This window comes from Euprymna scolopes, chromosome 38 (genome assembly GCF_053919585.1).
Source record: "Euprymna scolopes isolate OS-2025 chromosome 38, ASM5391958v1, whole genome shotgun sequence".
Classification (NCBI taxonomy): domain Eukaryota; kingdom Metazoa; phylum Mollusca; class Cephalopoda; order Sepiida; family Sepiolidae; genus Euprymna; species Euprymna scolopes.
Window position 1 is genome coordinate 30,036,211 of NC_136519.1, and position 13,085 is coordinate 30,049,295.

General features: G+C 29.1%; 1 protein-coding gene and 1 non-coding gene across 5 annotated transcripts in view; one reads left to right on the forward strand and one right to left on the reverse strand.

The window, feature by feature from the left end:
- Positions 1-13,085, forward strand: part of LOC145263112 (uncharacterized) — a 206,576-nt gene that overhangs the window by 154,265 nt on the left and 39,226 nt on the right. For all 4 annotated transcript variants that reach the window (XM_080120051.1, XM_080120052.1, XM_080120054.1 and 1 more), the window contains one exon: positions 5,902-5,940. In XM_080120051.1, the coding sequence (XP_079976177.1) occupies positions 5,902-5,940 (39 nt within the window). The remainder of the gene's footprint in view (positions 1-5,901; positions 5,941-13,085) is intronic.
- Trnah-aug (transfer RNA histidin (anticodon AUG)) lies at positions 9,839-9,911 on the reverse strand. Its single transcript has one exon. It is a non-coding gene; the product is annotated as a tRNA-His (tRNA).

A 13,085-nucleotide genomic window follows, 5' to 3' on the forward strand; every position in this document is an offset into this window, starting at 1 on the left:
AAAAACTTGTCAAAAAGATTAATAAAAAAAACTTGGTTCACATATTAACTAAACTTAAAATGATCCCTTTCTTTATTTACTGTAGGAGATAATTTTTGAAAACAGGCTCTAGTTTTCTAGATAATTATGTGTGTGATGAATAGGGCTAGGACAACAGCATATTCTTTCCATTGTTTTGACTCTCAAGTGTGTATCTGTTGATATCTTATATGCTTGTATATAGTGATATGGTTCTCGGTTGATTAACTGTGTCAGATATATACTCGAGTCAAAACAATGAAAAGAATATGCTGTTGCCATAGCCCTAGTAATAACATGGTTTGATGACCTTACCAGTTAGAGTTAGTGGTAAGACAAATTAGTTGACATTTATAAAAAGATAGAATGGCCATGAAATGAGGGATTGTTTTACATTAAATTTATAAACGAAACTGATCCTCCAAACTGATTCCCCACTCTAAATAAAAGCAATTTAAAAAATTTATTTCTGCCAATTTTTTTTTACATGTAATCACCTAAAAAGAAAGATCTCATTTGGGTGATTTAGCTAAGAGTGTTAATCTACAAGAATAATCTTTTTAATTAATTATTAACTAACATTTTAATCTATGATTTTTTTTTTTTTTTTTTTGAAGTTACATCTTTTTCTTTTGTGCATTTTTCTTTTCTAGTTCTTACTAATTCTGTTTTGCAAATTTTCCAATTTCTATTTAGATTTCATTCTTGTATCCACTTAAAACCTTAATCGGAATAATAGTCTCGTGTTTGTCCTTTATTTTTGTTTGTTACTAACATCTTATTCTGAGTCAGAAAAACCTATTAACTTTTTTAATCAAATTGTTTTGTTTTTTTCTTGAATTAAAAGTACTTATTTTATAATTATTTTCTATTTTAATTTAATTTGACAATTTTTTTAGTGCATCTAACTCTTTTTACATGTGGACTTGTTTCCAGTCAGTGTAGTTAACCACTTAGCCACTAAACAATCATTATTCTCTATCTATCTCTCTCTCTCTCTCTCTCTCTCTCTATATATATATATATATATATATATATATATATATATATAGAGAGAGAGAGAGAGAGCTTGATATGGGTATCTAAAACTGTCCCCTATTATCAGGTTTGAAACTGACATACCAATGATTTATCTTATCTAAGCTTTCTGTAAATAAAAATCTAAATAATATGCTCTTATTTTCGGAATTTTTTCCTTATAATAGAGCACTGCTGGAATTTTTTTTTTAATATATATATATTGAGATTGTCAGACTGACTTCCTCATCTTGGTTGTTATAGTGACAACGTTTCGGCCATTTTGCCCTCCGGCCTTCATCAGGTGTTTTGTATCGAACTGGGGAACCGTTTCTTAGGAGTCTCGAACCCAACCCTTTATTATTATTACGGGGGTACCGTGTTCCGACTCCAGCTAGGCTCTGGGACATAGTTGCTGATTTTCTGTTTTGAATGACATTATATATATATATATATATATACACAACCAAAAATGTCAGTTAGCCATATTTAATAAATTCATTTCCTATAGGGAAGAGGCATCTTCATATGGCTAACTGATATTGTTTTTTCTTCTTTTAGCTTTTATTCTTGCTACATTGAACTCTCCTACTTATTTCTTCCAGACATTACTGTATCTTTTACCGACCACGTGTTTTATTGAGTAAGGTTAAAGTAAATACTAAAAAATATACACACACACACATATATATGTGTGCGTGTATATTTTTTAGTATTTACTTTAACCTTACTCAATATTTGAGGAGAGCTTGATAGTGTAAATTATAATATGGCAAGTATGCTACATGGAAGCACGGAAGTGTTTGTTTCATTCTCAGAGAAAATCATCAGGCTAATTAGCCGGATTATTTCATCCAGAAATAAAAGCTAAACGTTTATGTGTGTGTGGTTTACTTACCATAAGCATATTTTCATACTAATATATATATATATATATATATATATATATATATATATATATATATATATATATATTTTTATGCAAATGTTATTTACTGCATATGTGCATACATGTTTTATTCATATATATATATATATATATACTAGCATGGGTGTCCGACGTTGCCTGGGTGTTTTGAGGTGTATGTTAAGCAAAAAGAAAAAAACAAAAAAAAAACGGTCAATTTTTTTAACTTTGATCCGTATTATGCCCCCCTTAACATTTATTGTTTTGGGCTCAAATCAAGTTAAGTTAGATTCATGTCCAAGGAATCTATATCTAAAATAATTTCAAGTGTTTAGACCCAAAATTGTAGGAGTTAGTTCTCAAAGGTCAGATCGTTGAACTTTGACCCCTTAATCGCAAAATTTCTGCTCGAAAACCGATCACATCGATTTTCCCAAATCTCAGTACTCTGTATATCAAATTTCGAGTCTGTAGGCTTACAATTGACAGTTATCGCGTAGGGAAATGTACGCACACACACAGACACTTTCACTTTTATAGATATATATATAGAGAGAGAGAAATAAAAGACAAACCAAGTTAGGTGTTCATCAACGTTTCCTCTTTATTTTGAAACTTCCTCTGGATGAATGAAATTCAGAAAACAAAACACCAGGACAAATATTTCAATATATGATATATATCTGTTGACATTTTCTTTTAGTGATATTAACAACTTCGAAACACTGTTATTTTTATTTTTTCGCTATCGTAGTGTTTTTTTTTTTTTTTTTTTTTTTTAAGAGCTATAAGCGCTTATTGTTATTCATATATATATATATATATATATATATATATATATATATATATATATGAATAGATCGCCCTTATTTTTTATGGGACATATTTATTTATTTTATTGTTAAATATTATTTTAGGTATACTTTTATGTTCATAAAATAATATTTGATATATAGATATGATAATTATTTACTTATCTTATAGCACCCATGGACTTCTATACACTAAATCATATAACTAATCCAAAACTTGCCTGTTTTGCATCCATTGTTCTGTGAAATTAATTAATCTTCCATTTGTGAATGTCATTCATTAACTTTTGGAGATTGTCATTTTTTTTTTACCCCATTCTCATTTCAAGTATGTGTAATTATTTTTTAAATTTTTTTTTTTACCCCATTCTCATTTCAAGTATTTGTAATTATTTTTTTCATTTTTTTTTTTACCCCATTCTCATTTCAAGTATGTGTAATTATTTTTAAAATTTTTTTTTTTACCCCATTCTCATTTCAAGTATGTGTAATTATTTTTTAATTTTTTTTTTTACCCCATTCTCATTTCAAGTATGTGTAATTATTTTTTTCATTTTTTTTTTTTTTTTTCATTCATTAGTTATTACTATTTAAAAAAATTTTTTTTTTTTTTTGTTCTTTTTATATCGATAAACCGTCACACATTTATCTCGTATCTTTAAGATATTGATATTAACTCTCTTTCTCAAGAAATACTTTTTTTAAATATGAAGATGTGTTTTTACCGTTTGTACAATAAAAATAATCTGTGAAAATCATAGATGGAATCGTATAGAATTGAATCCATTTTAAATAACATTTGTTGCCATTTTGAGAAGGGGAGAGTTTCTCCTGAAATATATATATATGATATTCTCTTTCATCCCAGGCTCTATTGACATCAAGTGTAAGTTATTGAGGAAAAATATTGCATATTGTCTCCACATATTTGTTTGTTTTTTTTTCACCCCCTGTTTCAATATTTCAGCTTTTACCGCATTGCAAACATCCTTAATAAATTCTTAAATAGAATTACACTTTTGCTTTCTAACTTTCAATTAGTTAAGTTAAATAAACTTATATTTATTTTTACTCTTGCTTGCTGTTTAGCAAAAGTCTTGCTGGTGTATACCCAGGAAAGTTCCTTTCTGATTAATACTTATGTAATTCCAGTTTAATTTTAAAACTTTACATAAAAATAAGTCTTTACTTTGGATGCTTCTTTTCCGAGTGGTTTTATTTTTAATAAAATATTTTATAACAAAAATACATTTTTAATGCCTTTTTTTTTTATTTTCAATATCTTGAAATAAAAATTTTACAAATATATCGAACAAAGAATTCCCCCCCAAAAAATGTTTTAAATATTTTTATAAGATATTTGAAAAAAAAATTAAAGTAAAGACTATATTTATATGTAAACTTTGAAAATATATTTTTATTATATAAAAAAAAAAAATTCTGAAAAAAAATTTGCAAAGTAAAAACAAAAAAAAAAAAAATACTTTTTGATTATAATATATTTTATCGAAAATGTAACCATTTCGGAAAAAGAAGCATTTCAAAGTAAAGACTAGTTTTTTTATTTAGAGTTTTAAAATTAAACTGGAATTTATGTCCGTATTAATCGGAGATCTTTTTAACACCGGTAAAACTTCTGCTAAACAGGGGAAGTCGAAAAGAAACTGTTTTAGTAAAAATAACTTAAATCTAATCAAATAAAAGCCTGTATGAAACTCTCAATAACTATTGTTTCATAATTACAAAAATTGACACTGAAGACGTATTAATAGCAATAAAAATGATCGTCTATATTTTCCTCTACAAAACAACCAAACCAAACACCATGAATAGATTTTTTTGAAGATATAAAGAATTTGAAGCATAAAATGGACAGATTTGGTATAAAAAAAAAAATACTGCACATCAACCTGTATTATAAATGTATTCTGTGTGATTTTTACATTTAACATGATTTCTTTTTATTTATTAACAATGGAAGGTAGTAAATATCTTTATGGTAGAAAAGTTATAATTCATCTTCTAACTCAATTTTTATGCATTTATGATTTTGAGACCAACATATTAACATTTTTTTTTTCTTTATTCAAAGTGTAACAAAATGATTTCATATTTCTTAATAATAATTATTCATCACATTAACAGAAAAAAAAACGTTGTCTATCCCATAAGTCGTTATTTTGTTTTATTATATTTTATTCAATTTAGGTAAACAAAAGTATCATTACTATTTCAGTCTAAAAAAAAAAAAAACTTAATCAGGCAATAAAAACAGCCTCTAGTCTTAGTTGAGGCAGTCTTTTTAGACCGAAACAGTAGATTTTGTTGTGATCAATGGTAATTTTGTTTACCTAAATTGAATAAAATATCTTACTCTTTTTATTGAGCACTATTAACGACCTCTTGAAATTCAATAAGTTGTACTTCTGGATATTTTTAATCTTGAATAAGTGTGTGCGTGTGTATATATATATATATATATATATATATATATATATATAGTAAGTTATAAAATATATATTTCGATTAAGCTACACTGAATATTCTGCGTTTCATCCACTCCAGGACTCTTCAGGCTTATGCGCATAAGCCTGAAGAGTCCTGGAGTGGATGAAACGCGGAATATTCAGTGTAGCTTAATCTTCACTTCACTTATGCGCATAAGCCTGAAGAGTCCTGGAGTGGATGAAACGCGGAATATTCAGTGTAGCTTAATCGAAATATATATTTTGTAACTTGCTAACTAGCTCTACCTACGTATTGAGCACTTTTGAAGTAAATACTTAAAGTTTACGCATAAATTTATACTTTCGTATATTAATTTTATGTGACTAAATTAAGTAGTTTTATATATATATATATATATATATATATATATAATGCACAATATATCATGAAATGCTATGGAGACAAGATTAAAAAAAAAAAAAAAAAAAAAAGGAAAAACAAATACAGGAAGACATCTTCAAAAATGAGAGGTTTATTGGTTTCGGTCAGATGAACAAACTTTTTCAGAATGCTGGTTTTGTTGATCTGTATGAAATGGGTCAGTCTCTTTTTTTATTTGTTTTATTTTAATTTGTTTTTCCTTTTTGTCTTATGTAGATATTGTGTTGATGACTAATTTGTATTTCTCAACTTAAACAGGAATTGTTTGCAGCTTATAAGACACTCAAGGAGCCACAGGTAAATCCAGTGCATAAAAATATCCTACACAAAAGCATATACAGAAAACTAATGCATGCATAAAATCGACTCAAAAAATTCTAATTTTTTTTTTATACGCAGCATCAGGAAATGCCAACAAGAAATCTAAACCTCTATCAATACTGCTTTGCATTTTTTTTTTTTTTTTACATATTTTTTCAAATCCCAAATCTTGATTCTTTCTTGAGCCCTGCTTTCATCCGTGAATGTTCTTTCCTTCACAGCAAATGAAACCCGGTTTGACAATCAACTTTTTTTTTTTTTTTTCTAGTCTTTATTCCAGTTTTTACAAAAAAAATTTTTTTATTTTTCAATATGTATGTATTTATGGTTTAGTTGAAAACCAGTTTTTTTTCTATTTTATTATTTATTTATTTATTTTTAATTTTCTTGACACAGCGAGCAATTTTTCTGTTGATTGATAGATTGTATAACGTGGCTTTGAGTGTTCTTGTTTTGGCCAATACTGTAGCAATATTGATTTTTATGATAATCAGTAGTAGGTCTCTTCAAAATTCTTTTCGTTTGATATATATATATATATATATATATATATATATATATATATGACAGGGAAGAAGGTTAGGAAAGGTGTGTAGTTGAATCTATTACATATTTTATTTATTTATTTTGTTTATCATATTTACTTATGTTACCTTTTTATTTTGTATAATTGTTTTTAATTATGAAATATAAATACTTATATACACACAGTGAAAATGTTCTTGTATATAAAGTTTCTTAATTTTTGTTTATTTTGTATCTTTTAAGTTATTTAATACCATTTGAAATTTTTTTCATCTCCTACATTTCTTTGGATTCAACATTTAGCATTTACTATTTCTGATTTGAATGCCATCATAGTTGACAGTAAATCTTACAAATATTTGCATTTTGACCTTTATTCAAAGCCTATATTTTCAGCCAAATTTGACTTCAGTGATTTGAGATAGTTTTATTTTTCATTCATAAACATTATTTCCTGCTCATTTTCAGTTCTATTTCCTTAACTCAATGAAGGTTCGTCTTGATATTAGAACTGTGATAAAAGCAGTTTCTAGTTGCTTACATTTAGTGTGTGTGTGTATATATATATGTATATATATATATATATATAAACAAAACCAAGACTTCAAAAAAGGTGTCGATAGCGATAGAAAGTGTATTTCATTTTAAGTTACAATTGTTTCCATACCAGTTCAACAATTTCAAGCATTATGGCGTTTGAAAATTTTCACAACCAGCATTTCTTAAGACTTCTTGAATGAAAACACTCTGGACAATAGAACATTTTTTAAAGAAACATTCCCTTAACGGAAAAGAGGCATGTGAAAAAAAAAACATTACACGAACCCAGTAAAACTCTGTATATTACATACAAGTATATATTAAAGGGTTCTGTTCAAAATTCTGTGCAGATTCCAGAACTACAGAATTTAACAGAAAGATTCCAGAGCTCACCAGGATACATTTGAAGGTCGGAAGTTACATTGGCATTCAAGTTCTCCCCTTTTACCCTCAAAATTTTTGTAGTAATGGTTAGTGGTGGAATTTGGGTAGAATTTGAGGGGACTGCTCCACAAGAACTTGTTTATATTGGACTTTAAGACAACCATATTGTAGTCAGTTAGAAAGCGGGCCAGCAAAACAGTCTTACAGGCGGGCAGTTCTAGGAAAGAAACTAAGGAATTTGCGCTTAGATTTAGGCACAGATAAACAGTTGGGGGAATTGTTGATATGGTTGTAGCTAGATGGGTGCTTTTTGTGAAAGTTTGCAGAAATTGAAACTCAGGAGTACTTGCCGTGAAAATAATTTCTTCCCTGTAGTTTATAGTTGTGAAACTTGTTTATGATTAGATTTCGAGAGTTTTAAAAGTTGAGTCGTCAACAATATTAGTTGTCAGATTTGCATAAGATTTTATTTTGCATAATGAAAATGATTTTCGTATGTAAATTGGAGTCGATTTGAATTCTTCAAAATTATAGACAGGTGTGTTTTTTAATTAGTTCTATTTCATCAGTGCCAATATTTATTACTCAGATATCTTTAGATTTGTAACTTATTTCTTTAACCTTTTCCATACTCTCTTTTTAACCTTTGCTTTTCTCCATTCTTTCATTTTTATTTTTTCAACATTTGTATGAAATAATCCTTCTTCATATTTATTAACTTCAATATTTCTTCCCCTTTGCCTTATGCCATACATGCTCTCCTATTCCAAACGTGCATCTTAAAATCATCCAAGCTTTCCTTGAATGTGTAGATCTTATCACTCTGTCCATTCCACTGAACCGATCTGGTTGAAATTTTGTACGGACCTTTATTATAATATGCCATGAATGAATTATCATAGTATCCTGTTAGGAAACAGTGATTAATATTTAATGCAAAAATTGTCAAAAATTTAACTACATTCACCCATCAATTTGGCATCAAGCACTCGTCTATATATTAAATATGATATCGTGCGTGTTCTTTTGTGTGTCACGCTTACATCCGGGTCGTTTAATTGTTATGTACTTCTATTTCTTGTCATGAATAAGTTTACCAATAGTTTTCAGCAGTTTGGGTTTCGATTATAACTGATGGCACTTCATCTTTTTTTTTTTTTTTATAAATAATTTTATCAAGAATTCTTCATAAATTTTTGTTTCGATTTCGATTATGGCTGAAGAAACTAAAGTTATATAGCATAATTTACGACCGGGTTTTATCGGGTGTTCGTGCTAGCTTAGATAAATACTTGTGCAGTTTTAACAAAAAAGCTACAATAATATCAGAGCGTCTCCATTTTACACTGAACATCCACAGAATGCCAACATCAATATATTACATATGAATGAGTCCCCTGTGGAATTTCCACAGGTCCTGCTAGTTCTAATTTAATAGACTATAACTTTTGCTTGCTTTTAATTGGCTAAAATGTCTTGTAAATAATTCCATTTCACCATTTAATAAAAAAAAAAAAATTTTATTTAATAAAAAAAAAAAAAAATGTATATGTAATTTTATGTTCATCGTCAGTTCCACTGAACATCTAACCCTTTATGACCTGAATTTTCATGTAGATGATTAAAAAAATATTTTATTAATTTTAGTTAGTTTAAATGGTAATGATACTATGAATGTCTTCAAACTGGAAAAATTATGAAGTTCAATAGTGAAACTACCAATGGGAATTTTTGCATTTCATAAACTTACCTTGATTATTATCCATGGACTGATTTACAACACTCTACGTCAAACCTTACTTCAGCTAAATCGAAATCTGAGCAGTCCAATCCATTCAGCCGATTAATCTCATGTCCTAGTGTCTATAAGTTTGTCGCAACCGTATTATTCAATTTGATTTTTCAAAAAATGAAAACCTTATTTCTCCTTTTTATTTTCTCCCCAAATAGATACTAGAAGGCAGTGGCTAAAGGTGAATCAAAGTTTACCAATTCTAGTTTAAAGAGCATGTTTTCCAAGAGTATAGCAATGAGTTCCGAGATCAATGCATTCTTAGAAATAAAAAAATCTACAAAATCCTATTGAAGAACTTAACACTAGCGTCTTCGGGACAAGATCAAAGTGTAGTATCTGTTCTTCAGATGCTGCACTTCTATTTCTTGTTCTCTCTCTCGGTGAAGGAGAAATCCTTCACGACTGAGACAATTTTTATTTTTGTACCTTTTCTCCACGTTAAAAAACGACCCTGGTGTCTAACTCTGTCCCGTGGGGAGGCATAGTAAATAGGTACTATCAACGCTTACCCTGTGAATTCAGAGTATGGGAAATTCCCATATGCACAAAACAAAATCACAAAAAAAAAAAAAAATACCCTAACTAAGGATAATGAGTAAACGTTGGATAAAATGATGGTTAAAATTATTACGAACTTGTCAGGATTCGAACCTGGGATCTTCTGATCCATAGTCAGACGCGTTATCCATTGCGCCACAAGTCCTGTCCGTATGCCGAAAGATGTTACTGCGACTGTATACAGATAGTGCTAAATTCTGTTGATATGGGCAGGTAACTTTTTTGTGTGACTCTGCATTGTTCCCTATGAACCATATATAGATGAGGACAATCTAGAGACTCGCACCTTTCAGCTAAAGAAAGAATTTTTCAATTCGGTGCATCCGTTCGAAAGTTTTATTCATGTATATATACACACACATAAATAAATAAACGTTTAGAATTTTATTGATAGTATAGATTAAATAATGCATAGATGATTGATATGCCATAAAAAACAAACAAACAAACCTGATAGGTTAAGGGTACAGCAATTGACTATTGTTTTCAACTGATAGTACAGGAGCCCTAACCTTTAGGTAGCAAATTAAGGTTTGCTCATGGGCTAGAAGATTTGGGTTCAATCCTCGCTCTAGTTATACCAAAGACTAAAAAAATTGTATTTAATGCCTCCTTGCAAAGCACTCAGTATCATAAGGAGAAGCTCGAGAAGAATGGTACTCTCCCTTATATCTTGATCTAATAGCCAATGAAAAGGAGTACTTTGGGTTGCCCTCGACTTTGACATAGACTTAAACATCCTGCGTTCTTCAGCGTATAAGGCAGTCAAAGTATAGTTTCCAGTCTGAACTTTAATCTACACAAAACACCAAAAATGAACTAGAAGCAAACCATCAAGATTTGATCACAACAGGAAGAATCTAGAGGGACGCTTTTTTTCATTTGATATTTATTCTATCTGGGACCAATCTTAGTGTATGTCCAAGTCGGGCAGCCTAGACATCATTTGCAGATTATTGACAATACTACCTATTGATTAGCAATAAACTCACACCCTCCTCAAAGAGAGAGAAGGCAGAGCCCGGGAATGGAACTCTTAGAATCGCACAGAACCAGCATTGCACCGTAATCAACAGGGATCAGGTTATTACAGGAATGGTCTAATGTCTGTTGATTCTGGGGTTTAAGGATAAAAATCCGTAGCCAGTATCACATACATGTGTATATATATATATATATATATATAGAGAGAGAGAGAGACATGTATGTGATACTGGCTACGGATTTTTATATTTATAAGTCCAACCTGGCTACGGATATATATATATATATATAAACGTCCAACCTTTACACATGCACTAACAATCTGAAATGCTAATTAAAATGTTTAATACAAATTGTGAAATGGCAAATATTTTGTTATTCTTTTTTGTGTTCAAATTAAATATAAATTTAGGCAACCTGAATAATTCATTTTGAATGAATCTGATGATTCTATTGTTGGCATTGGTTTCTCCAATATCTTTCTAGTTAGAATTCTACCTAGAAATACATTAGGTACTTATAGGAGGTACCACATGAAGGTTGCCAACATTCCTAAGTGAAAGTCTTTTTGTGGAACAAACTGGATTCGAACTTAGGGAAGGTTGCTAAAATCCTAGGTGAACGTGTCTCTCTGGAATGAACTTGATTCACACTTAGCACACTCGGGTTGTCAGTCCATGGTATTAACTATTTAGCCACTGTTAACCACCATAAGCCAGATTCTTTGGTATGATAAAAATGCTTTCATTTAGTCAACACAGATTACCATTTTGAATATATTCTAGTGAATATTCACATGTAACTAGTTCTTAGTTTAGATTTTTAGAACTTAAAAATTTTTTTTTTTTTTTCTACCTAATTTGTTCCTAAATTTCTTCCTTTTTAGTTTGATCTCCCTTTTTGATCCAAACTGTCTTTCTGATCTGAACTCTTTCTGATTCAAACTTTCTCTTGATTCTTGACTGATACGCATGTCATGACCCTTGAAACTCATTCATCTGCTGCATGCTTTCATCTTCTAAATCCCACAAACATTCCATTTTACTTATTTCTTCTATATATTTTGCAATGTTAAAAAAAAAAAAAAATGCATAAAATTACTGGTTGGTGCAAGTCCAGAATTCAACCTAATTAAAAAATAAAAATCTTTATGTTCGTACCCATTTACAAAACGAAAATGTCATATTCCAAAATTCATATAAATTGATCAAGTAGATTCTTTTTCTTTTTACTAAGAAAATCAAATTTTATGAGGAAGTGAGGATCGTATATCTCGGCTGCCATCTGTAATAAAGTGAGTTACTTCCACTTTCATAAGCTCTTTAGAAATAGAGATCAAAATCAGCCTCGTAATGATTTATTATTAATCGTTAGATATCATTAAAAAAGTAATTTTCTATTAAAAAAAATTACTTGATCATAGAAATTGATCAAGTACTTTTTTTCTTCTTTTTAATTAAAAAATCAAATTTTATGAGAAAGTGAAGACGGTGTGTTTTGTCCGCTATCTTTTAATAAAGAGTTACCTCCCCTTCCAATAAGCTGTCCAGAAATAGACCAAAATTGTAATGATTTACTATTAAAAAAAAATTCAGGGTTGTGATTTTTCGTGATAGAAGCGTTGATTGAATTTGAAAATAAAATATGCATGAGATACGTTTGAAAGCCAAATTACAATACAATATTATGAAATAAACAAATATTTATTTCAGGTTGTAGATTCCTGTTAGAAGCGTGGATTAAAGTTTAAAATGAATATGTATGTATTATACACGTTTGAAAGCCAAATCATGATGCAATTTTATGTGGATAAACAATGTTTACTGTTTAAAATTAATATATTTCGAAGCAATACTTCATCTCCAAAATTTTGTACATAAGAAAGAAGAGAAAAAAGAAAGAAAATGTACAAAATTCTGAAGATGAAGTATTGCTTCGAAATATATTAATTTTAAACAATAAATATTGTTTATCCACATAAAATTGCGTCATGATTTGGCTTTCAAACGTGTATCATACGTACGTATTCATTTAAAATATTTGTTCGAAATTCGTGTTTTGGAGTTATACTCCATCCTCAGAATTTTATACATTTTTTTTTTTTTTTTTTTCGCCTTGATGTTAAATTAAAGAAAAAAAAGAAAGTTAGTAAAAAGTCTGCTGGCTGTTGTGTGTGGTGTTATTTTTAAATGCCGGAAGAATGTATTGGCAAATGTGATATGAAAGTCAAGGTTGAGATTTTCTGTGATAGAAGCGTTGATTGAATTTTAAAATAAAATACATGAGATACATTTGAAAGCCAAATTACAATGCAATATTATGAAAAATATACAAA